At 34.2% G+C, this 27,469-nt stretch overlaps 1 protein-coding gene across 1 annotated transcript in view; it reads left to right on the top strand.

Annotated features, from left to right (window-relative positions):
• HMGCLL1 (3-hydroxy-3-methylglutaryl-CoA lyase like 1) overlaps window positions 1-17,618 on the top strand; it is a 254,110-nt gene extending 236,492 nt beyond the window's left edge. The window contains exons 8-9 of the mRNA XM_074237239.1: window positions 8,926-9,051; window positions 16,741-17,618. Of these exons, the coding sequence (XP_074093340.1) occupies window positions 8,926-9,051; window positions 16,741-16,842 (228 nt within the window). The 3' untranslated portion in view covers window positions 16,843-17,618. The remainder of the gene's footprint in view (window positions 1-8,925; window positions 9,052-16,740) is intronic.
• The last annotated feature ends 9,851 nt before the right edge of the window (window positions 17,619-27,469 follow it).

Below are 27,469 nucleotides of genomic sequence, written 5' to 3'. Positions count from 1 at the left end.
ATGCCATTCTTATCAGATTTGTAGATGACGCAGTACAGAGAATAGCTAACATATGTGATGACAGAAAGGAGATTAAAAAAATATTGACAACCTAGACTGATGGTGCATCTCTATGACCAAAGATAACTGGATTAAATTTAAAATTCTATGGTTCTCATTAAAAAGAAGTGCACAAAATCATTAAAAGAAGACATTATTTTAAAAAGCACACATGAATAAAAACTGATGATTTTTATTATACTACTAGCCAATGTGAGTCAAAATGTGATATGATAGCATGAAAAAATCTCACAATCTTAGTCTACATTCATAGAAAAAAGGGAGTAACAAAACAATTGACTATACTTTTGGTTTTGAACATATCTGGAGTATTGAGATGTTTTGTTTTGAACATGCCATTTTCAGAATGACATTGATAAGTATGAGTGTATTCAAAAGAGAGTGGCTAGGGTGATAGTACAAATAATTGGAAACACCAACTTTTAAAATTAAATTTAATTAATTAAAATTATTTGAAAGAGCAAATGATTTTTGGCATAGGGAAGATATTATTTGAGGTTCATGTGATGAAGTGGTACACAATAATTTACAAGCTATTTGAAAGCATTTCATAGACTAATGGAAGTTATATCTGGGAGGTACACTGGATATTATCTAAATTAATCCCTTCAAATTAAAGATGAAGAGACTAAGTTCTCTAGGTAAATTATCAAGTCAGTAAGTAGGAAATAGCAAAATAAGAACTTCAGCCAAGGACTTCTGTCTCCCCATTCTGATATGTAAAAGAAATATTAAAATTGTTCTAGTCTGGATGGCTAGGTGGTGCAGTGGATAGAGCACTGGCCCTGGAGTCAGGTGTACCTGAATTCAAATCCAGCCTCAGACACTTAATAACTACCTACCTGTGTGACCCTGGGCAAGCCACTTAGACCCATTTGCCTGCCAAAAACTTAAAAATAAAATTGTTCTAGTCTGCCCTAATTGATAGAACTTGAAACAATGGGAGGACTTTTCAAATAAGAAACAAGGGAAAATGTCCTAATGAGTAGAACTGGGTTTCCAGAAATGGAATAGAATGTATCTGTCAGTGGACATGTTCAAGCAGAGGTTAGAATATCATATTTTCAGGGATGCTGTTGAATTGATCCCCAAGTGTTGATTGAACTAGATGACTCCTGAATTCTCTTCAAGTTCTTTCCCTGATTTATTGCATCCTATATAGTTGGAGGAATTCTTTTTTTCCTTAAAGGAAAACACTATTACTGATATTTCTATAGACTCCTATCTTCTTTTGGAACAGAGTAGTTTCTCATTTTTCTTATTGCTAAATGTCAGGATTTCATCCAAAAGGCCACTATTAACCAGAGAATCTTTTGGTGCAACAGTGCCACCTTACGGTTGGTTGTGTAAAGACCTATTCAGTTTAACAGTCAATGAAGGATTACTTGTTTCACAAATAGAACTTCCACTCAAAGTAGTCACACATGTGGTCTTTGCCTACAGATGATCTTATGACAGTAATATCTCACCTGTTTACCTATGGCTCTACTAAAAGAGTTTCATTTCATGAAAAAAAAAAGAAATTGCTTTCAGGCACTGTTTTATCAACATTGAAATCATACTATGTGATGCTTGGCAAGTTAATCTCCTAGTGTTAAGCAAATTGCTGGGGCGGTTAGGTGGTACCTAGATAGAGCAATGGCCATGGAGTCAGGAGTATCTGAGTTCAAATTTGGCCTCAGACACTTAATAATTACCTGACAGTGTGGCCTTGGGCAAGCCACTTAACCCCATTTGCCTTGCAAAAAAAAAAAGTAAAATTGCAGAGAGATGCGATAGGAAAAGTAGCTTGGAGTTCCTGATACTGATGAAATCACAGATCCAAGTCCTATCATTTGAATAATAAGGAATAGACTAAAAAAAGTAAAATTGTCCAGTTATTTCTCCTTTCAAAGTGAATAGTTGTTACAAAGGAGAAAAAAATAGGTCTTTCATCCAAAACAGGTATGTGTGTGTGTGTGTGTGTGTGTGTGTGTGTGTGTGTGTGTGTGTGTGTGTATTTTGGGGGTAGGTTTTGTTTCTTTGTTTTCCTGATTCACACTTAGTAGAAGTGAAATGTAATCATGTCTATGAAGAACCACGAACATGAGGTAGAAGTGGTAATTCATCTTTCCATTTCTCTTTTTCAAACTCCTGAACCATCATGTTGATATCAGGGAGAATACTTAATAGGACTACAGATAATACTGTTTTCTGCAGAGCTCTATTAGTTAAAGATAGAATTCAATTGCTTAGCAGAACAGAAGAATAGGAAACTGGTTATAAGTAATATTTTAGGAAATTTAATTTTAAAATAGTTTAGTATTTCCTACCTCTGGAGACTGAGATCATGCAAATTGAGCTAGTATTCTTGAGTAATCTTCAAAACTAAAACAACTTGCTTATCCATGGTATTTTGGAACAAATTTATAAAAGTAGAAGAAGAACTCATATATAAAAAGGTATTAACCATTGGAAGGTTATGTTCTGACACCATGGCAAATAAGTGAAATGAACCCTTTAGCTATTCCAATCTCTTCTATTCATAGTCTCAAAACATTTCTTTTTAACAGATCTGGGCTTTTATCATTGAAATAATGCATTGATCTTCTAGAGAGAAACTTTTACTCCCAATGAAGGTGGGCATGACATCTCTGCCTCAATTTATAGCTTTAGATAAGTGACGGAGTACTGAGAGTATAAGTGGATGGAAAACAGGAAGGGATCACCAAACGTGACTCAGGACTCTGAGATTGCCTCTTTTTAATTACTAGGTCATTCTGCCACTCATTTCATTCAGACTTTAGGATTCCAGACTCTTGCAAAAGCAATCAAATAGAAAAGTAAAGTTTGGGATGTGTTATATTTTGAGTGCCAATTTGTCACATTTTATGAGTCTCATGTGATTATGACACAGAAGACAATAGAAAACACTTCACATTGGTTTCTGTGAAAAGCAAAAAGGAAATATGGTTTTGGTGCTGAGATAGAAGCAATTGGTCCCTTTCAACTCATAACTAAACTGACTCTCCAAAGACCAGTTAGGACTAAGACTGTGCTCTTTTCCAATGTCAACAAAGTTATGAGAAAGGAGAGTTCTGCTCAGGAGCAATGGATAACTCCTAGGGTTAACCTATCTTCTGACCTCTGGTGCAGGGAAGTGAGGAACAAAGAAATGTTCATGGTCTACCTGCTGGATGCTGTTGAAGTAATCTCCTGCTGACCCAGATGGATCACTCAAGGGGTACTGACTCTTGTGTCCTTTAAATCCTTCCTGTACCTTGTTTTTAAGTATTTTGAAACATTGCCCAGGAATCTCGTGATACCCTGGGGGATGGAACTAAAGATGAAAGACGACCCACACCTAAGACTCAGCATTTACTAAGAGACAGGAAAACTGAAAGAGATGAAGGCTTCATCTTTTGGCTCCCTTAGGAGAGAGTGTGTCAGCTCCATCATGCAAGGCTAGTCTGCTTAAATCAATGTCTATGCCTCTGTGGGATGATTTAGAAAGCCTTGCTGACTATAAAGTTCCCTATTTTTATCCCCCTACTTCATCCCACCATGATATCTAATATTCTATTGTTAGATTTCTTTTAACATGCTGTTGGTTTTAGGTTTTTGTCATGTTACATGCAATTACCCTTTGAAGGATATCATATCAAATTATTATTGGTGATCTATCTTTGAGACTGAATGAGTTTTTTTCATTTTTTTCCAAATAAAAAAGGGAGAAAAATGATGACTTGAAGAGAGGCATGATAAGGGCAGCTAAGTGGTACAGTAGTAAGAGCACCAGGCCTAGAATCAGGAAGACCGGAGTTCAAATCCAACCTCAGACCTAAAGAATTACCTAGCTGTGTGATCCTGGGCAAATCACTTAACTCTACTGCCTTGCAAAAACAAATGAATGAATGAATGAATATATAAATAAATAAATAGGTAGGTAGATAATGAATGAATGAATGAATGAATGAATGAAAGAGGCATGACAGCCCTGGGTACCTAACTAAATAAGGAATATAGTTAGGGCCATATTGAGGCTAATAGTACTAAAGACAAATTTCTCCTACATTCTTGATTTTGTACTCTAATGGACTCCTTGAGGAATCTTTTAGATCCAAGGTCTCTGTAGAAACATAATCAGAGCTAACAGGAAGAAGTACTTTCCAAAATTCATTCATTTTAGAATAGACCAGATCACATCATAGGATAGTAATCTTTGTTTCTGTTCTTATGCAAAACCTATTCAGATTTTGCCTGAAAATGTTCTAGCAGAGGAAAATTGCAGCCAGAGCATAAAGCAATGTATTTATGTATCTTGATCAATGCACAACAGCCCTACATTACCTGCCTATAGCAACTTTGCTTTGTACACTGCATTCTAAAATCCTGTACATTCTCATTTGAAAGTATTAAGTACATAGTACATAAATAATCAATCCTCTGCAGAGCTGGAGTTTTTTTTAGGGGGATCAGGGTTTTGCCATAGGCTTCAGAATTTTAAGGGTGCTGACAACTTTTATATTCCAGCAACCTAGAAATGACTGGGTTTTATACTATTTGTTGATAATAATGAATTAAAATAAGAAGCTACCAGCTGCCTTTATTTGGCAGCCAAACCACAGGCAAATGTCTCCTGGAGCCTGCCCCACTGTGTTCTTACTGCCCCACTAGGAGCTTTCTCTACTTGTGGGGATCAGTGTCAAGTCTCTCATTCTCATATATTTGAGTCTCCCCTGAAGTACACACTGAATTAATCGTAAACAATGGATTTGTAGACATATTTCATGTTCATTGCACCACGTCCAAAAGAAAATAACCTCAGCTCTGTTACCGCTATCACTCCCTACACAAAAGCTCAGCCTTCCTAAACTTCTCTGTTTTGGACATCTTAGAACAACAAAGTAGATATTGATCTTCAGTTAACATAATCTAAGATTCTCCTAGTGACACCTTAAATCCATGACAATGAAAGCACACCTCTGCCAATTTCTTCTTTCCAATCATCAGGACTCCATGCAGCTGCCAATGTTTTTAAGCAGTCATATTTGTTAAGCACAGCTCAGACTATGTCTTTTGCCTGCTGTAGAATCTCCGTTCCTTCCATATTGCCATATGGTACATCTAGAAACTTCAATTGGAGTTTTAAAATATTCATCATGATTCCAGGTCACTTTCCCAGACTTGTTAACAGATGACTCCTTCATGCATTTTATGGTCCAGTCAGACCAGTGTGCTTTTTCTTCTCCATGATCAGTAGTAGTCCATCTCCTCTCTCTGAGATTTTGCAAAAGACTCCTCCATGACTAGAATGAACTAGAATTCCTTGCTTTCTTCAAATCTCAATTCAAATAACCACATCCCCTAGAAATTCTTTACTGAACCCCCACTCCCTAGCTGCCAGTTATTCCATCTCCCTGAAATTCTCTTGTATTATAGAGGAAGCTGGTGATGGAGTGGATAAAGCACTGGGCCTGGATTCAGCAAGAGTTGTGTCCAGGTTCAGACACTTGCTATATGAACACAGGAAAGTCAGTAACCTCTGCTTGCTTCTGTTTCCTCAATTGTAAAATGAGGAAAATAACAACCCCTATTTCCCTGGATTGTTATCAGGATCAAACTAGATAATATTTCTAAAAATGCTAAGAACAGTGCTGTCATAGTGGAAAAGCATTGGATATTGAAAGGATGTCCATCAATTGGGGAATGAGTAAACAAGTTATGGTACATGAATACTATGGAATATTACTGTTATATAGGAAATCATACATGGTTAGACTCAGAGAAGCATGGAATGACTTACAGGATCTGATGCTGAGCCAGAGGAGTAGAACCAAGAGAACAATGTACACATTAAGGACAACATTGTGAGATGATCAACCTTGATGGAAGCAACATCTCTTAACATTTCAGAGAGCTAGGACAACTGTTTTCCCCATCCAGAGGAAGAAAACAAAACAAAAAACAAAAGCTATAAACAACCCTTCCAAATCTGATGAACACTTTATAAAAATTATATCTATTTATTTATTTTCCATTAATCCTAATTTCTCATACTGAAAAAACAGTAAACAGTTTATCAAAAATATGTATGTACAGTTCTAACCTGACAGTTCGCTGCTGAGGGAGGTGGGAAGAGAGGGTGGAAGAAAATTTTATAACTTTAAAATATATGTATGCATATGGATGGGAAAAAATTAAAATAAACAAACAGGAAAACAAATAAATAGATAAAGAACAGTGCTGTCACATATCAGGCACTGAGTTATTGATATTCTCATCCCCTTGTTTTTCAGACAAATAAAAAAGTTAATTTCATCTATGTGTCAGTCATCATGCTAATCAGGTTGCAATCATATATTTTACCTATATGTGTAGAATGGTGTTTCTTCTAATATAATTCCTTTGGATCAGGGTTTGATTTTATTTGTGTTTTTGAATCTCTGGTGTTTAGAATAAATGCTTATTGATTGATAAATTGCTCTCTTCTTGGTCTGCAAAATTCAGTGCTATTTCAGAATGATAATTTGATTAACTAATCAAGTTTAAAAAGAAGAGAAACCCATAAATTTGACACCTTCAATTGCATGGCTTTATTAGTATGATACTAACTAGATTAAATTACAGGATTTCCATTTCCTATATATAAATTGTCATCATCATTATCATTATTATTATTATTCTTTTACAGTAAAGGAAACTCAGACAAACAGCAGTCAATGATTTGTCTTGTGTCACAGAGCTCCTAAGTGACTGAGGTTAGATTTTAACTCAGATCTTCCATACCAGATTTAGTGAACTATCCATTGGTCACAAATTAATTTTGGGAGACAGGACATAAGGAGGTGGTAGGAGAAAGATTTGTATGGAATACCATGTTGATTTTTTTTAGCCTTTAGAAATCCCCAGAGAGTGATGGATCCCTTTAGATTGTTCTTATAATTCTTCTAATTCCTGAATTTTTGTATATTCTCATCTGATAAGAGAAAATCCTGGTTACTGAATTGCAGAATTTCTGTTTGGAAAGGGACACCAGGGACTATCCCAACCCAAACATGAAACACATCTCCAATATAATGTATATATTCAGTTTGAATGCCTTTCAAGGAGGAAGGCATTTCTCTTGAGAGTCACCCATTTCACTTAAGGTTGACCCTAATTGTGAGGAAGTTTTCTGCTATCTAGTTTTTCTACTATCTATTACTGCTTCTGCATTTTTCTTCTCATTCTATGCTCTAGGAATAAGTAAAACAAGACTGTTCACTTTTCCATATGACAATCCTTTGGGTAGCTGAAGACTGTTATATCTGTACAGTGTCATCTTCTCAAGTCATCTTGTTGAATGTGGATGCTTTATCCAACACTTGGGACCAAGTCCTTGTCCTATTTGATTCATCAAACCTTCCCTGGTTACTCCAGAGATTGTTGATTGCACCACTTCTGACATTTAAAGCAGGATTTTTACAAGCAAAGTATTTAACTACAATGCAAATATTGTCTATGTAGCAAAAAAAATATAATTTGTTCCTTGAGTGAAGTTCTTGGTTTCCTACATCTTTGCATCTCCTCCCAAAGCACTGTGTACTTGAACTCCTGTCTTTTTATTGATTTAAACGCTATCTACAGAATTAACAACTACTCCACAACTGTATAAAAGAGACTTATAAATCACTGGGACTGAAGCAATCATCTGCCTATGTCCAACCTAAATTTTCCTAGTAAGTCTCCCCAAACATCTGATTCTCAGAAAAAAAAGATATGCAAATAGTTCCAAGTCTTGGGGAAATTAAAATAAACTTAAATTAATACTGAAGGAGGGGCGGTTAGGTGGTGCAGTGGATAAAGCACCAGCCTGAAGTCAGGAGTAACTGGGTTCAAATCCAGTCTCAGACACTTAATAATTACCTAGCTGTGTGGCCTTGGGCAAGCCACTTAACCCCATTTGCCTTGAAAAAAAAAACCCAAAAATAATACTGATGGTAATTTCTAAAAGTTGCAAAAACTCTACTAAGCATTCTGTTCAAATTTTGAACTAATAAATCTTAAAACTATACTAAGACTTTTGGGAAGCCAAGTATAGCAAATCACTAGGCCCAAACTAATTTTTTTTTTTCTGATATGGAAGACCTGTTTGACTTGCCCTCTGCTGTCATAACCTTATTTTTGACACATGATATCTATGTGTCCCTCAGAAAGTTGCAAAGCTTCTCAGTATCCTTAGGATGTACTAAGATTATAAAGAGCATATCAGGTGCTAATCTGCATTGGCAGAGAAGAAATCCTCACCAGGAATTATCTATTTTTATAAAATCACATAAATGCTCAAAAATATATGTCACTAAGCTGGATCCTGTAAAAAAGAAAAATAGAAACAATACAGTGTTTGTCCTCTATTATTGTATATGTGAGCGGAAGATATCTTTATAAGTAATTAAACAATTCATTGGTTAAATTAAATTGGGTACAGCCTAAGATGACTCCATCAAAAACAATTATAGGCACTGCTGCTGAATCTTGAAACTTTTGCTTCAACAGTTGAGAGGGGTGTCTCCTACTTTATTCTGTGGTCGTATCTAGAAAATTTCCCATTTGTAGCATCTTTTATCCTTGCCTCCCCTTGCATTCACATTTTCTAGGTACATCAGCAAATTATCATGGTTCTGGTAGTTATAAGCAGGCCCTCTGATATTATTTCTCCAACTTTATAGACAACAAAATTCAGGGTTAAAATGAAGTGATTCTGGCATTCGACCTACAAACCAACTATTTGTGGAAGAACTAATCTTTTGTTTACCTACAAAAATCCAATGAAAATGTAATTATCCAATGAAAACACTATACTGCTAATTGAAGAAAAATGCATTGCTTTTGTTTGCTTTCCAGATGGGAATTAATGTTGTAGACTCGGCTGTGTCTGGATTAGGTGGTTGTCCTTATGCAAAAGGTGCTTCTGGGAATGTAGCAACAGAGGATTTGATATATATGCTGAATGGTCTGGGACTCAATACGGTAAGTTGTTTTAATGAATTCAAATAATATTCATGTATTCCATGAAGCCCAAGATCAGATTTGTAAGAAGTGAAAATTCATTCTAAGGTCAAAAATTTATTTTACTTTTGCAATGTGCTGTAATTCAAAGATGATAAAAAAATAGAAATTCATAGATGAAAATCCAAATTTCTACACAGGTTTACAATAACAATATTGCTACAGCTCAATCATTGAGAACAATAATACCTTACATTTGCTACAACTCTTTAAACTTCAATTTAAGAGGCAGCATAGTATAGTGGATAGAAATTTAGCCCCAGAGTAAGGAAAATAGGATAAATTTGAGTCTTACCTCTGATATACACTGGTCAAGTGAATTTAGATAAGTCATTTAAAGTCTCAGTTCCACAGACAACTCTTGAAATTCTGAGGTTGTAGAAAAGATGCTGATCTGCCTCAGAAGGGAAAATTTCCTAAAGAAGAATTTTTGAACCAATGAAATCACAAGTCTAGATGTTCCCTTCTCCCAACCCACCCCTAATCCCAACCATCAGAACCAATTCACCAAGTATTTATCAAGTGCTATTATGTATCAGACACTATACAGGACAGAAATGAAAACAATCAATAGACATATTTTAGATGCCTACTATGTATCAGGCATTTTGTTAAATTCTGTGGATACAAAAACGAGCAAAAGGCAGTTTCTGTTCTTCAGGTAATTATATTTTGTTAAAGAATTTAAAAAATTCAAAGTTCCCATATATTATGTAATATTTACTTGACCTGACTTGATACACATCACAATTTCAAGAGATTGGTAATACAAATATTACTATTCTTGATTTTTAAACAAAAAAAATTAAGTTTAAGATTAATTCAATAATTTAGTGTTCCTAAATCTACTTTGAAAAAGGGAAAGGTTTATTAGATAATAGCACAAAACTATTTAAATGACATAACATGTACTATACATATTTGGTACTTGTTAAGGGTCAGAAATTTAGGTTTAAAACAGAAAGGGAAATTAGGAATCATATTTAAAGACAGCTAGATGGCATAGTGGATAGGAATTTTAGCCTAATGTTAAGAAGATCCAAGTTCAAATTTGATCACAGACACATACTAGTTGTGTGACCTTGGGCAAGTCAATTAACCTTGATTGCCTCTCATCCAGTCATCTTGATTCATATCCAACCATTAGAACTACATGACTCTCAAGTAGAAAGTGAGGCTGGTGACTTAGCTTATCATCTCCTCTCTCAAATCCAATTTACTTGTTTCTCATGGCATCACCTCCCTGATGTCATGGTTTTCTTTGAGAATGAAAGATAAACATCATCATCAACAACAGTTAGAGATTCAGGTTTCTAAATCCAAATCCAACCTTATTTTCATTTTATGGAATAGCATCTCGATTCATAGTATCACATTTTCAGAGCAGGAAGGACCCTGAGAGGTCTTTTAGCCCAGTGTCTTCATTTTAAAGATGGGGGAACAGAGCCCTAGAGAGTGAAAATGACTTATAGGGACTTACAGGGAAGAATGCTAGAGACTAAATTTCATTCTAATCTTTTGAGTGCAAAAGCAGTGGTCATTCCACAGGACTACACTATCTCCCAAAATGGTATATATATATATATATATATATCTATATATATATATATAGAGATATGTATATATATATATATATATGTGTGTGTGTGTATGTATGTATATATGTACTCACTAGATATGATACTCCTTTTAGAAAGAGAGCAATTTAGCTTCCTACAAAGACAAATGAAGATTAAATCAATTTTAGGTGAAAAAAATTAAGGTAAACAAATATGACCACAGAACAAGAGGAGTCAGTCAAAGTATAGTGAAAGAGCACTGAATTTTGCCTAAACAGAACTTGGTTCAAAAGCTCACTCTGCAGTGTGAACTTAGTCAAAATCTTCCTGGATCTCAGTTTTCTTAACTATAAAATAAAAAGGACTCTGGTCATGAGGTCCCATTTAACTCTGAATTCTGTGTTATAACTGATGCCCTGAGTCTTCATTTAGTATGAAGACTGTCATGACTTTTTAAGTATAAAGTTGTTTTATAAGGTATTGTAATGATATTTTTTCATGTTTTAGAGTTGAAGGTTATTAACGAAAGCTAGGTGTTTTTTTTTTTTAAAATAGGTTAGGCTGTTACACTGAGAAACAAAATAGTAACAATTTAAAATATGTTCTATTTGACATTTTAAGTCCTACAAAAGGGTAGAAAGCTGTTAAAAGACTTTCCTCCTTTCTTTGCATGTATTTCAACAATTCAGCTTAAATGACTGTTACAAATGGAATTCTGAGGAGGTGATGAGAGGATTTGATGGTTGATGAAGCTTTAAAAGTCTCCTGTGAGCACTTGTTAGAAGATAATTAAGAACTTTCAGTTGACACATGTAGCCAATCATCCAAAATTTCTTTTAACTTTGTGAGAGAATCAAAACTAGAGTGTGCCTTGAACCCAACAGAGGAGATACCTAAAGACATTACTGTGATACAACTGGGTTTCCTGAATTAAGATCCAATTTGAAGTAATTCTTAGTTATTGGAGTGGTTGTACAAAAAATAATAATAATGGAAGTTATTTATAGATAGTGGATTTTTAAAAATATTTTCATGACTTTTTTAATTTAAAAAAGAGAGAACTCAAATTTATGACCTCCAAAAATTATACATAGTAAACACCATTGATAAGAAAATATGGTTAAGTATGCATGTGTGTTTTGTTTGTGTTTGCATGCATATATATATATATATATATATATATATATATATAGTATATACATGTATATACACATGTAGAAATATCTGTGTACATATATTGTCCAGTCATTTTCAGTTGTTTCTCTGATCCCATTTTATAGTTGATTTTCCCACTTGGTCATCTAACATGGCAAGTCTTTAAATACAACCTTAGAAACTATGTGGGTGACCCTAGATAAGATATTTAACATATGTTTGCCCCATCTATAAAATGGGGCTAAATAATAGCACCTTTTTCTGGAGGTAATTGTGAGGATCAAATGAGAAAATATTTGTAAACCACCTAAATACATTAGGTACTAATAAGTGCTTGTTCCCTCCCTTCTCAAAGTAATATTTTCAAATCCTATGTATAACTGTGATATTGGGACATACATACTACAGGGGGATTATCACAGATTAATGGTATTATGCCAATTTCAGCTTTAAAAAATCATCAAAATAGTTTTATTGATTTGATCAGGTTTTAGAATTCCTTGTGTGGAAACTGTTCATAGTGCAGTTTGCCAATCTGTCTATAATTTATAGCTTTAGAAAGTTAGCAGGGGGGGGGGGGGTGGAGCCAAGATAGCATAGTGAAGGCAGAAATTCCCACAAGCTCTCCCTCAGACCACTCCAAATCCCTTTAAATAATGACTCTAGCCAAATTCTAGAGTGGTAGAACCCACAGAAAACCAATTGAAACAATGTCCTGACCCAAGACAATTTGGAAGATTTGCAAAGTTCTGTTGTACCAAGGCTGGAAAGGACCCCAATGTAGCTCAGAATGCACCACATTCTGGGAGCAATCCAGCTCCAACTATCTAGGAACAGTTCCGGGACTGTCTGGATCCCTTGGGGGGGGGGGGGGGGAGAGGGATCTGAGTCCATGGCAATGGGGGCGATTTCCAGGTCTCTCAGCCCAGGGGTTGCCAAGGACAATTTGGAAGGTCAACAGGAAAACTCTGTAGCATCAGAGTGAGCATGGAGCACAGACCAGTGCAGGTCTCAGCATAGACCCAGCCCCAGGAACCAAAAGCAGATCTGGGGAGTCACCTGGCAGGGAAACATCCAACAACTGCTTCCAGAGTGCTGAGTCTAAGAACAGTAAGGGGGTCATGGGAGACTGCAGAGTCTCTTTGCTACTGCTGGGACAGGATTCTTTTTCTTCACCCTCATTCAGATCCAAGTCATAGTTTGGGGCTCCAGTCTCAGGAAAAGAAGTTTAACTGCCATAGTGAAACAAGGACTCTCTTCACAGTTCCAGGGCAGAGGGGAGTGTGTGTTTGTGTGTGTGTGTGTGTGTGTGTGTGTGTGTGTGTGTGTGTGTGTGTCTGTGTGTGGTCATCCACAGACCAGAGTGCAGACCAGGAGATCAAAGACTCCTTGAAGGAACTGGAATCCCTGGGGCTGTCCCTGCAAATAGCTGCAAAATCTTCAAAAGCTTGGGTAAATGGGTCTTCTACCCCTAACAAAGAGTTAAAATCAAGTCATACACTTTAGAAATGAGCAAATAGCAGAAGAAAAAGCATCTAACCATAGACAATTACTTTGTGTCCTTAGAGGATCAAAATAAAACTCTGAAGTTAACAAAATCAAGGCTTCCATGTCCAAAGCCTCCAAGAAAAATGTGAATTGATCTGAGGCTATGGAAGACATCAAAACATATTTTGAAAATTGAGTAAGGTAGGTAGAGGGAAAATAGGTAGAGAAATGAGAGCATGTGAGAAAATCATCAAAACCAAGTCAGTTTGGCAAAGGAGATACAAAAAAATTATTGAAGAAAATAATATCTTAAAAACCAGTTTTGGTCAAATGGAAAAAGCAGTTCAAAAGATCATTGAACTGAAGGATGTCTTATAAAGCAAAATTGGCCATATGAAAAGGAGATACAAAAGCTCTCTGAAGAAAATAATTTCTTCAAATGTATGTGTATGATTCAAATGTATGCTGATGATTTTCTGAGAAATCAAGAAACAATAAAAAAAACTAAAAGAATGAAAAACTAGAAGAAAATGTTAAATATCACATTGGAAAAACTACTGACCTGGAACCAGATCCAGAAGAGATAATTTCAAAATTATTGGGTACCTGAAAGTCATAACCAGGAAAAGAGCTGAGACTTCATTTTTCAAGAAATAATCCCAGGGATATTGCCCTGAGATGCTAGGAGCAGAGGGTAAAATAGAAGTTGAAGGAATCCACTGATCACGTCCTCAAAGAGATTCCCCAAATAAAAACTCTCAGGAGTATTATAGCTAAATTCCAGAACTCTCAATTCAAAGAGAAAATATTATAAGTGGCCAGAAAGAAACAATTTAAATATCATCTAACTACCATCAGAATTACACAGGATTTAGCAACATCCAAATTAAGGGTTTGTAAGACTTGGAAGGCAAAAGAATTTGGATTATAATCTGAGAATCAACTACCCAGCAAAATTGAGCATTCTCTTTCAGGGGAAAAGATGGATATTGAATGAAATAGGGGACTTGTTGAACTGACCACAACTGAACAGAACTTTTGATCTTCAAGTACAGGACTCAGGGGAAACATAGAGAGGTTGTATGAGATGAGTCAATTATGAGGGATTTAATTATGTTGAACTGCTTGTTTTCCTTCATGGGTCGATGATACTGATAATTCATATGAACCTTCTCATTTATTAGGGCAATTAGAAGGAGCATATATAAACAAGGCACAGGAGAGAGCTGAATTTGTAGGTATTATATATTATAAAGGTGAAATTAATGTGTGAGAAAGGATTGTCCTGGAGAAAGGTAAAGTAGAGGTAGAATAGGCTAAGTTATTTCATATAAAAGAAACAAGAACAAGATTTTGCAATGGAGTAGAAGGTGAGGGGGAATGAATGAGCCTTCATCTCATTAAGAAGTGCCTCAGAGAAGAAATAGCACACAATCAATTTGGAAAGAAATTTATCTTAATCTAGAGGGGGGTGGAAATAGGAGAGGAAAGGGATAGGAGAAAGGAAACAGGCAGAGCGGAGAGAGGGGGTGTAGGTGATAGAAGAGAGAGAAGATCATGGGAGAGGGTAGTCAGATACAACACAGTTTTGAGAAGGACCAAGGTGAAAGAAAAAGGACAGAATAAATGGAGATGGGAAGGAATAGAATGGATGAAAATACAACTAGTAATAGCAACTGTGAGGGAAAAAAAATTGAGGCATTTTCTCAGATGGAATTATGCTAAAGCTCCAAAGATAGAGCTAATGTTGTCTGAATATAGCTGGAAGCACATTTTTTTTCTTTCTTACTTTAATTTTCTTGAGGGTTTCTCATTCTTGGGGGAGAGGGGGAATATGTTTATTTTTAAAACATTACTATTGTATTAATGTGTGAATAAATAAACAAATGAATGAATGAAATGAATTAATTAATTAATTAATAGGAGAAAAAAAGAAAGCAGAGAACAGGGGATGTTAAGTGATTTTACTATGCTTAATAAGTCATTTTGTGTATTATTTAGGGTTCAGATTCAACTTCTTGTAACTCTTAAGACTTGATAATGAAGTTTTAAAACAGAAGTTCAAAATTTGAGGCCCACAAACTTTTTATGTATATTTTGATAATTATGTTAATATAGTTGGTTTCCTTCATGATACCATGTCATTTTACACACTTAAAAATATATTTTGGAGAAGGAGTCCAGAGATTTCACCAGATCATAGGACACCAGGGATTGCAGAAAATGATTAAGAACTTCTGGCCTAAACCTTTGTTGTACATATTTATCACAATTTTAGTTCTATTTTCTTTTTACTTTCATATATCATCAGAGAATTTCCAAAAGCTAATGCATTATTTCTTAATATTCTTTTTGACCTAAGGACAATGTTGCCTTAAGTCTTTTAAGTCTTTATCTTGCAGCAGTAAAGAGTTCTTATGTTTTCATGTATCCTAAATCTGAAAGCTGCTCTTATCTTTGATTACTTGAGTTGTCTTTCTTTGGATCTTTTTCTGTCTATTGTACCTTTCATCAAGTTCATCTGTGTATATAATATTTACATTGTGGTTGCTCCTTGGAGTTATATATGGGTAAGATTATAGACTATATTTCATGATGAGGTTGTTGAGTTTAAAATCAGAAAGAGAGAGGATTGAATTCAAATTCAAACAAGTGGATGACCTTTGGCAAGTCACTTTAGTCTTCTGATATAGTATCTTTATCTTTAAAAGAGGGATAATAATAGTACCTATTTCACAGGACTATTGTGATTATCAAATGAGATAATACAGATAAAATATATTTTGAAAATTTTTTATAATACCTGACATTCATATAGCATCTTAAGGCCTACAAAGTACTTGATATATATAGTATTTTATTTGATGTTGAAAACAGCATCTCAAGGACTATCATCCCCAATTTTTTTTTACCAAATAGGAAACTGTGGTTATGGAGGAGAAGTACTTTTATAAGGTGACACAGTTTTTAAGTGTTTGAGGGAGGATTCAAACCTATGCTCTTGAAACTGATTCTATCTCCATATTCACTATATTATATAGCCTTAAGATATTATATAAAGATAAGTTGTTTAACATTATTAAGGAAAACAAAAGAAAATGATAATGCTATGTTTTAGAGAATTAAATGTGAAGTATTTAGATTTAGAACAACAAATCTAGCACTTGATAATTATGGAACCAGATAGAAATAATAGAGATAACTAGATGGTATAATGGATAGATTACTGGATCTTGATTCAGGATGAAGTGGGTGAATGATTCTAGGCAAATCATTTGCTCTCTGCCTGTCTCAGTTATTGTAATAATAAAATTGAATATACTTGCAAAGCACTTTGCAAAGTTTAAAACTCTTATTTAAATGATAAGTGGTCATACTACTAATAATAATAATATTTCACTATCTCATTTTTCCCTTTTCTTCTTTTACATTTTTTCCTGCTGACCAGGGGGTGAATCTTTACAAAGTGATGGAAGCTGGGAACTATATTTGTAGAGCTATAAATAAGACAACAAATTCTAAAGTAGCACAGGTCTCCTTCAATGTTTGACATGAATGATGTTGGATTGTGAAATTTGGAAGCACCATCTCAAAATACATAGATCTCATCTGATTAACATTACTGTCACTTTATTTGGAAATGTGAAATGATGGACAGAAGTGGACTCAGCTCTAAAAAAGAAGATTGTTGAGTCAAAGCATAGCATGGATTCCAGGTAAATAGAATGACTTGTGAATAAATAATAAAACAATTCAGTGTATAAACATTAGAACTTGGAGAATGTCATATATTGCTGTGACAGAAATAACTTTTTTTAATTCACTTGAAAATTGAATGCAGATTTCCCCAATATTGAATACTTGGTTAATACTTAATCAAGTGGGTTCAACACAGAATACATATTTTCAGTAGTTTATGAGATTCCACATAGTGTGTGGCCCTGATATTATACATTTTGCTTCTGGATCTCAACTTTCTGTTTGCCAAGTCAGTTAAGTTATAAACGAAGAGCCAAATCTCAATATGACCCTAAGTAATTTTAGCAATAAGACTTTTGTATTTCAACTATAGTTAACATCTGTTAACTATTTGAATGACTTTATCTTGTTCCAAGAGGCTGTGGTCAATGGCAACATGCCACATCCTGGGAACATATTAGGACCTCCCATATTTGTTACATGCATCCAGTTCTCCATACTTCTCTTTTCATCAGTTACAGTACAAACCAATGGGCTCTTACTCAACAATAAAGAAATTGGAGGTAGAATTTCCATCCCATTTATTTCATACCATAAAAAGAGTATGATTCTGGCTCTACTTTTAGCACATCCTATTTTCACATTTTTTCAGCTTCTATAATTCCTTTATAACTCTAACTGTAATTGCAATGCTATCAAGAATAATCCTCAATGCATGGACAATGTCATTCTTCTGTATTCTATGGTTGTTATACTTAACCATTTAATCAGATTATCTATTTTTATTAGTAGTGTGATCATTGTTGAACTTGATGAAATTCTAGCTTATTGTAAACTCAAGAGGAAAAATTGTCACATATATAAAGTTCTTACTGAAATAATGCAGGTCATAAATATTATAATATAATATTAGAATATTTTGTATTCATCCAAAATGAACAATGAGAAATACCATGTTAATAAAAACATCTCAGTAACCTATGCAAATCATGTACAAATATTTCACTCACTCTGAAATGTCAGTTCTTTTATTTATGTAGGCTTCTCTAATAATCCTTGATGATTTTATCTTTTGAATAAATTGCATATTGGTTCAAATACGATAATTCATGTTGTGGGCTTTCTATTAATATTCAACAAATCTCTTATAATATACTTTTAAAATCAAGGCAATGAAGAAAGGTACTGAATGTAACTAAGGTGAATTTAATAATGATAGTATGAATAAGAATTCTCATAAATGAAACATTCTGGGAGTTGTGAAAGCTAAAATAGCTCTCAGAGAAAAATGGTAGTGAAACAGTAAGTAAGGAGTCAGATTTCCCCTCAAAACCCATTTTGTCACCCAAAATGGTAAGCCCAGTTTCTTTCTTTCATGGAAAAAATTTCCAGTGATGATATTATGGGATGTTTTCTTTTCTGTTTCCCTGGCCTCCAAATATATAACTAGGCATTTCCTGTCCATGTATCCTTTATTACTTAACTCTTAAGTTAAAAACAAAACCTTTAATACTCATCAGGAAATAATATTGTCACATGGTCTTTGGATAAATAAGAAAGAATGTACTGGATCCAGTGAAGAAGCATAGTTCCTAGATTTTGGACCCTAAGAAACTGTTTCTATCATGTAAACTCTGGCTTCTAGAATTGTACTTAACATAAAGAGGGTTTTTATTCAATTTTTTAAATAAATAAATTTTGTGTTAGAAATCATAGTACAAAACTTTCAATATGTAAAGGAGAAAAAGGAGGTCCTGAAATGCTAAACAACTTATAACTTAAACCTACATTATTTAACTGCACGTGCAGACCACTTCCTACAAGGAACATTGCCTTTCTGGAGTTCTGATATTCTCTTTCACCAAGAGAAGCTGTTGAGTTCCCTGCAGTGTCTGTAAGTCTGAAACACAGAGTGTTCCTTTGATGCATGAAACATTGGATGTATTGGTAATAATATATTTAGCATTTTTATGACACTTTAGAGTTTACAGAGGGTGTCTCCTTTATATTCACCATAATGCTGGATAATTATTATTATTTTCCTCATTTTACAAATGAGGAAATTAATGCTATTGAAGTATAAAAGTTGAAATGACTTATCCAGGATCATACAGCTAGTAAGTATATGGGGCTCAGATTTTTCTTACTACAAGTCAAAACCCTATCCACTCCACCATTAAACAAAACACAAAATTTCTGTCAAATATTTTAGATAATACATCTCTAGCCTAAAAAAACTAAAGTGAATAAATCTCTCTGCCTTCTTAATCTCAAAATTGAATTACTGTAAAGAACTGCTGACGTCCTTTTGTCTTACTGTTATATATCTCATCTACAATATCTAGGACAAGTGTCACCCTCACTTCTATTCAAAGATCTCCAGTGATAACAAGACTTTACCTCCTTGGGCAGACCCTGAAGTTAAGAAAATTTTCTTTTCATAGAACTTAAATCTGACTCTCTTCAACTTCCACCTGTCATTTCTGATTTTTCCTCCTGAGGATGAACAGCGCAAGTCTATTTCTTCTTCTACCTACATCTTTCAATTACTTGACAGCTCTTGAGAATTATTTCCAAAACCCTTGACACCTCCTATTTCTATCTGTAACAAGAGCTGATTTATTCAGAGAGGAACTACTTTGATCTCTCAAAGTAGTATTTACATGCTTTTCAGTAGAGAAGGGGGATCATATATTTTGACTTCGAAGAGACTATAAAAATCATTTAAGCTGCCTTAGAACTGAACTATCCTGGCTTTTTTTTGTTTAGTCTTTTTTGACTCTTTATAATCCTATGGACCATCCTGTCCATGGGATTTTCTTGATAATGATAATTGGCTTCCTATTTCCTTCTCCACTGAATTAAAGCAAATAGGAGTTAAGTGATTTGTCCAGGGCCACATAACTATTAATTGACTGAGGTTGGTTTTGAATGCAGGTCTGTCTGACAACAGATCCAGCATTATTCACCAAGCCATTTAGTTGCCTCCAGGGAAAACAAATTAAATGATTTTCCCAAGGTTGCACACCTAAATTTCTGAAGTCAAATTTGAACTCAGGTCCTGATTCCAGGCCCAGTCCTTTATCCACTATACTGTCTAACTGTCTTCTCCTGATAGACAGGTAAGTATAAATATCCCCTAATCCACTATATCTAACTGACCTCAGAATATTTTTCAACTACCTACCTGGACAACAAATCTTACCCAGTGTGAACAACACACTAACTACACTAATATTACATGGATATCTCCATTTTTACCATCTCCTTTTCCTGCTTTAGAATAAAAATCAAATCAATACTACTTTTGCTCCAGGAAAAGGCAAAGTCACCTACTGCCCTATCATCCCATACCCAACCTCTGTGAATACTTAGATTCAAACTCCGTTCCCAGGCTATTAATTCTACATATTTGTTGTCTCTATTTTATAAAAATGTAAACTACTTACAAGAATTATCTCACTTTTTCTGGGGATAAAATATCCCCAGAACTTTGGATAAAGCCTAGAACATAGGAGGAGATTAATAATGATGATAATAATAATAAATTAGTGTTTTAAATAAATTTCTAACCTGTATTACTGTTTTAATAGTCTATTCACAATTATTTCATTGGTATCTGGTATTTTTTTGTCTTCAAATTTTCCCATGTATCAACATTCTTCCCCATTCTAGAGAGCTATAAGAAATTTTTTTTTGCATGGCACTTTAAGATTTGCAAATTAATGCTTATGATGTTGATAGATATCATTTAAATATCATGCTTTCTATTTGTTATCTCATTTGAACACAACAATCCTGTGGATTAGACCTCTAATTATCTATCAGGAAAACTGAGACTGAAAGAGGTTTAATGATTTGCCCAGGGTCACATAGCTTGTAAGCATCTGAGTCAAGATTGTATATTTTGGTTTCTTGACTATAAGTCCATTAATTTATTTCTGTGCCACCTAGCTATCTCTAGTTCTTTGAATTTTCATAAGAACTCTGTGAAACAGGAGTGCTATTCACAGGAAAGGAGATTAGTGATCATAAAGCTGAAGTGAAAGTTTTCTTTTTTATTTTGAAGTCCACAATTCAGCATAAGTATCTGCAGTAGAATTTGAACCCAAGTCTTTCTGTCTCTTTCTTCCTATTATACCAACTAACTGCATGTTTGATCATATACTCTATTGTCTTCTTATTTTACCCAAGCTAATATACCTAATTCTTTCAACCAATTCTCACATAATGTGGTTTTAAATCTTTTTTACCATTGTGGTTACCCTCCTTTGGATGTGTTTCAATGTGTTAATATCCCTCATAAAACTTTGCACCAAGAAGTGAATAAATCAATATAAATGAAGTCTGACTAGCATGGAATACTATAACTTAATTATAGTAATAATTCTGAAATCAATGGTTCCTAACTTTAAAAAGCCTTAATTCACTTCTCTGGTCATCTGGTCACTTTGTTGATGTAGGAGTCTTTTAGTAGTCTGCAATTTCTTGAGGGTGGGTACTATGTTTTGTTCATCTTTGTATCCCTCTTTATATTGAAAATGTAGAGGAAAACAAAAGAGATGTGAGAGATACTCTAATTAGAAATTGAGTCTATACCTTGGGGATCAGTGTGATCTGAATTGCAATGGAACTTTCTCATATATATTGGCTTGCCCTGTTATATTGTGTGAGCGTTGTGAGAAGGGACTATCATTTCTTTTTTTTTTATCATCACTGCTTAGAACAAAGGATTTGCTAAGGTTTTTTTATTCATTCATTGATTCAAAAGAGTAGAATTATGTTTCCTAAATATACAAAGTACTACCCCCATTTGTATTAAAATAGTATCCTCTTTTAAGAAAGCAAAGAGATCTCATGTATTGCAATAGAAATTGAATAGGATGTCAGAATATGGCAACGAGAAATTACAGGTGTTGGAAAAATAAGATATATTTCTTGTAGATGTTAAAGGCATAATTCACCCTGATCTATGTATACCTTTGACCTAAGAATAGAAAGAGGCGCAACTAGGTGGCATGGGGCGACTAGGTGGTGTAGTGGATAAAGCACTGGCCTTGGAGTCAGGAGTACCTGGGTTCAAATCCGGTCTCAGACAACACTTAATAATTACCTAGCTGTGTGGCCTTGGGCAAGCCACTTAACCCCATTTGCCTTGCAAAAAAACTAAAAAAAAAAAGGAATAGAAAGAACATGTTTTGCCTTCTTTTAATATTCATCCATCTCCCCCCCAAAAAAACCTCTTATAGCTAAAACAGTCTAATAAGTCATAAAATATTCAACTTTAAGATAATGCAAGAACTGGGAAAAGACAGGTTTTTTTAGGTTTTTTGCAAGGCAAATGGGGTTAAGTGGCTTGCCCACACAGCGAGGTAATTATTAAGTGTCTGAGGCCGGATTTGAACTCAGGTACTCCTGACTCCAGGGCTGGTGCTCTATACACTGAGTCATCTAGTAGCATCGAAAAGATGGTTCGTAATGATTTCTTATTTGCTAAATTCAATGGCCTTTTCTCAATTCTTGTTTTCCTTGACCTCTCTGCAGTCTGAAATGGCTAATCTCTCCTCTTTGATATATTCTTCTCTATAGATTTTTGGACCTTCATTCTCCACTAGTTCTCCTCCTATCATCTCTTTGTCTCCTTTGCTGGATCCTCCTCCACATCATGTCCTCTAATCTCAAATCCCTTAGGGTTCTTTCCCAAGCCTTCTTTTCTTCTCCTTCAATAGTATTTCAATAATGATCTAATCAGGTCTAATCTAATCAGGGTTCATTCATACAAATCAATAATTCAGCTTTAAACTATAGAATTATATATTAAATTAATTGTTAAATTAAACTATAGAATTATAAATTTTTTTAAGCTCAAATATTTGGTGAACAAAGTATACTTCCAATGAGATAGAACCTTCCAACCTACACTTGCATTTTTGCTATGGAATGCTAAAGATAGAATTTAAGACTTGGGGGATTTAATGGATTTAATTTCTCTTATGCTGAAGCTTTTAAAATCTACTTTCCCTACCCCAATCTCTTTGTTGACCTCCAATCTTGCATCTCCAACTGCCTTTCAGACATCTTTCATTAGATGTCTAATAAGTATCTAAAACTCAATATGTTCAAATTAGAAATTATCTTTCCCCTTTAAACCCTCCTCTATTAATATAGAGGACAATACCATCTTCCTAGACCCTCAGACTTGCAACCTAAGAGTCATTCTAGAATTCTTGCTGTCTTTCCACTCCCATTCAACCTATTATCAAAGCCAGTAGATGTGACTTTTCCAGTATCTCTTGAATACATTTCCTTCTGTTCCCTAATACAGCCACATTCAAATGCAGGTCTTTATTACCTTATGACTAGATTACTGCTAACAGGTCCACCAGATTTATATCTCTCTCCATTCCAATCCATTCCCCATTCAACCACTACAGTGATTTTCCTAAAATGCAGGTCTGATCATGCCACCCTTCTATTGTTGTTTTGCATTCAAAGTTCTTCATTACCTAGCTCCCTTTTACCTTTTCAGTTTTCTTATACCTTCTTTTCCAACAAGCACTCTTCAATACAGTGAATTTGACTTCATGATCATTTCACAAATAGGATACTCCATCTCTTGACTCTTTACATTTCTTCTGCCTTTACCCCATGCTTGGAATGCTCTCCTTCCTTTGCTCCTAATACTACCATCCCTGACTTCTTTTTAAGTCCTAATTAAAATCTCACCTTTGACAAGAAGCCTTCTTTAATTTCAGTATTTTCTTTAATTATTTTTCTATTTATCCTCAGTATTTCTATATATATATATAACTTGTTTTGTATATATTTCTTTGCAGTAGATATGCCATAGAAATAGCACTGGCCTTGGAGTCAGAAGGACAGGAGTTCAAATCCAGCCTCAGACAACTGTCTCTTACTATGTAAACTTGAACAAGTCACTTAATCCTGATTTCCTTGCATTCAGGGCCATCTCCAAGAAGAGAATATAATGCTAGTAACTTAGGGCAGCCCCTCTCACTCAAATCCAGTTCATGTGCTTGTCATGACATCATCTCCCTGATGTCAGCAGGCTGCATTCACATCAAGGAAAAATCAGTTTGATACCCCTTCCCCCTAATTTTGTTTTCAATTGCCTGTTTGATTCTCAAAACTCAGCCGGGGTTTTCAACATTGCACTTTCACCTGTCTCTCAAAGGAGGGCAAATAAATTAAACAATTTAAATTTAAAAATTGAAAGAAAGAAATGTGCCTGGTCACCAAGTCTTAAATTCTATCTTTAGCATTCCATAGCAAAATGCAAGTGTAGGTTGGAAGGCTCCATCTGATTGGAAGGATACTTTGTTCACCAAATATTTGAGCTTAAAAAATCCTTCTATAGTTTAAAGCTGAATTATTGATTTGTATGAATGATCCCTTTGCAATGTTTTTATTTTCAAAATAAAATTCAATTCATATAGACATGGTTAAAATTTCATGAATAAAAACTGTGCCTTTCATTATTAAGCATTCTTTTTGTAAAAAAAAATATCCTTGTTATTTATCCTAAATATGTGTTATAAACCCTTGAGGAATAACAAGAAGCCCACATTTCGTCAACAGAAGATTATATAAAAAAATAAGATAATAGAACTGAAAATGCAAAAGTTGGAAACCAAATCTCAACAAACTTTAAGTGATTGCTTTGTGTTGGATGGGAAAACCAAGAAAGCTAAACAAATCAAATTCAACAAATAAACAAAAAATTTAGTTTCTTCCCTCAAGTACTTCACATTCCTACAGGGAAAGCAATATAAGGAGAAAAAAACCATTCACACAAGATATTTCCAGTATAAGTAGAAGGGAATATCAAAGGGAAGTCTCTAGCAGGGATAGGGGACCAGAAAAAAATTTATATTAAGTTTTTTTTAATTAAATTTTGAAGAAAGTTGTAAAGATTCTAGGAGGTAGAGGGGAGGAAGGAGAACTCTCCAAGAATGAGAGATAGAGAGATAGGGAAAAGGCAAAGAGCCTGGAAATGTAATGGCCTTTCTATAGAATAGTAAGTAAATGAAATAAAAACAATGAAGCAAGATCTTAGAATCTGAGTGGGAGTAAACTATAAGGAGACTGGAAAGGTAGGACACATCCTGGTTGTGGAGGGTCAAACAAAAATTTTTTTTCATTACTCCATAAATTCATAGAGTCACTAAGCCTCTTGAGTAAGGGAATAACATAATTTTACTTTCAGAATATCACTAGATTTGTAGAATTACACTGCACAGAAAAAAAAAGTGAATTAGGAATCCCGAACAAAGAAGCACCTTATGGGAATTGTGGACAGCTGCTGGAAGAGTGATGATGGAAAGCAACAACTGACACCATATTGAGGAAATAGTTAAGCCACATGCTGCTGAGCTACAAGAGATGATGGCTCGACTTTGTTTATGTCTGTCAATAAATGAGACTGTATAAATTCTATTCATCAGTATTCAATATATTCATTGGTATATTTCAATTCATTATAAGATAGTTTTATTTTCCTTTGACTTCTAAATAAAAATAAAAACAAACAAAAGACTTTTTCTGAAATATTGTAAAGAGTGTACTTTCCTAAGGGGAATTAGTAACAACATAATGAGTGATTTTATACAATGAAGTTTCCAGGTTTCTCTGATTGTTTATTTGTTTTCTGAATAGGATCAGTGAGTCAGAGAGAGGTGAGAAATTTGCCTTCTACTAATTTCCTTCATATAATTTGAGAATCTCTGATAAAAGAATTGTGTTGGTTAAAGAATAGCAAGATTATGATCAAAATCTCAATTTTCTCTTTATGTCTAAGTTACCTGCCTTTTGTCTTTAGGAAGTTTTATTTAGATTTCAGGCACAGTGATGCATGAACACATTCAACAATTGTCCAAATATTCATCATACTACCAATTGCCTAATTTCAAACTTGATGATTCTAGGTTCACAGATGTGGATAAATGAAGAGTTTTGAAGAGTATGAATCTAGTGTTTTCAAAAATAGTTTTAAATTATTAATGATATTTTTATATCACCCTCATTTCCAAATAAATTCCTATCTTATCCCTTACCAATCAAGTCATGTCTTATAAAAAGAATTAAGAAGGAGAGGGATGTTTTTGAAACCAATGTTTATAATCTGCTTTCACAGACCATTCTTCTGCCTGCATCTGCCTCTTATTCTTTTCCCCTAAATTTTATGATTTCAGCAGTGGAAATTCTCTCCACCTTTACACCTTGGAACCAACTTTATAATTTATAATCTTAGAAAACTGTTGTCTATTATACTGAGAGGTTAAGAAATTTGCTAATGCTCATGTGAGCAATATATGTCAGAGACCTGATTTGAGTCAAATTCTTCATTTGCAGGGATGCTTTTTTTTTAATATTGACTATATCATGCTACCTATTTTTTAGTCTGTATAATTTTGTCCTGCAATTTTACTATGTATTCAAGCATCTGGAAGTATGGTACATGGGGAGGCTGCAGGATCAAACACTCTAGACTACATTTTTAGTTATAAGCTAAATGATAGCCTGTAATTTTCTTCCCTATAGAAATCTGTTTCCTTAGCAAGGAAAACAATCAATTCTATTTTGAGAAAACTAAGGGCAATACTTAGAATTTAGTATTAAACAGAACACAGCTCTCAATAGATCAGAAATTTGCCCTAGATCTTTTCTGTTCTTATTTCACTACCAATTTCAAAAGGCTATATATAGTGCCATCTGCTGGAAGGTGAAAAATTACAGATCCAAATCTAATTTCTATACTATTGTCCAGCAGTTTTTTGTCAAATAACAAGCCGTTATTCTAGTAACTAAGATCTTTGCATAGATTTACTACTAGATTACTATGGATTCATGGCTACCAACAAAATGATTCAGAATTATACACCATTACTTAATGAGCATGCCCTTTGATCCAACTATATTGCACTATACCCAAAAGAAATCAAGGGCATTTGAAAATTAAAAATAAAAACAAAAATATTTATTGAATTTTTTTGTGATGACAATTAACAAAAAACAAATCATCTGAATTTCAATTCAGAAATGGCTGAACAGATCATGTTATATAAACATAATGTAACACTGTTATGCTATAAGAATGACAAAATAGATTATTTTGAAAAGACATGGAAATTTTTATGCAAATCAATGGAGAGTATAGTGAGCAGGACAATTTATACTTTAACATCCATATGAAAATGGACAATTTTGAAGACATTAATTAATCAATAAAGAATGAAGTGCACAGAACCAGATGTAAAAAATATACATTAACAACAGTATAGTAAAATCAAACTATATTGAAAGCTGAAATATCTCTGATCAATGCAATGACTATCCAAAGGGTGCAATCCACTAGAAGACAGATGGACACAGGGTGCAATATGTAGTTTATTATTTTTTAGTTTATCAACAAGAGAATTTACTTTGCTCAATATTTCATATTTTATATCTCATATTTG

The sequence above is a fragment of the Macrotis lagotis genome, chromosome 5 (genome assembly GCF_037893015.1).
Source record: "Macrotis lagotis isolate mMagLag1 chromosome 5, bilby.v1.9.chrom.fasta, whole genome shotgun sequence".
NCBI classification, from domain to species: domain Eukaryota; kingdom Metazoa; phylum Chordata; class Mammalia; order Peramelemorphia; family Peramelidae; genus Macrotis; species Macrotis lagotis.
Note: the sequence above shows the minus strand (reverse complement) of the source record. Positions and strands in the feature narration are given on the sequence as shown.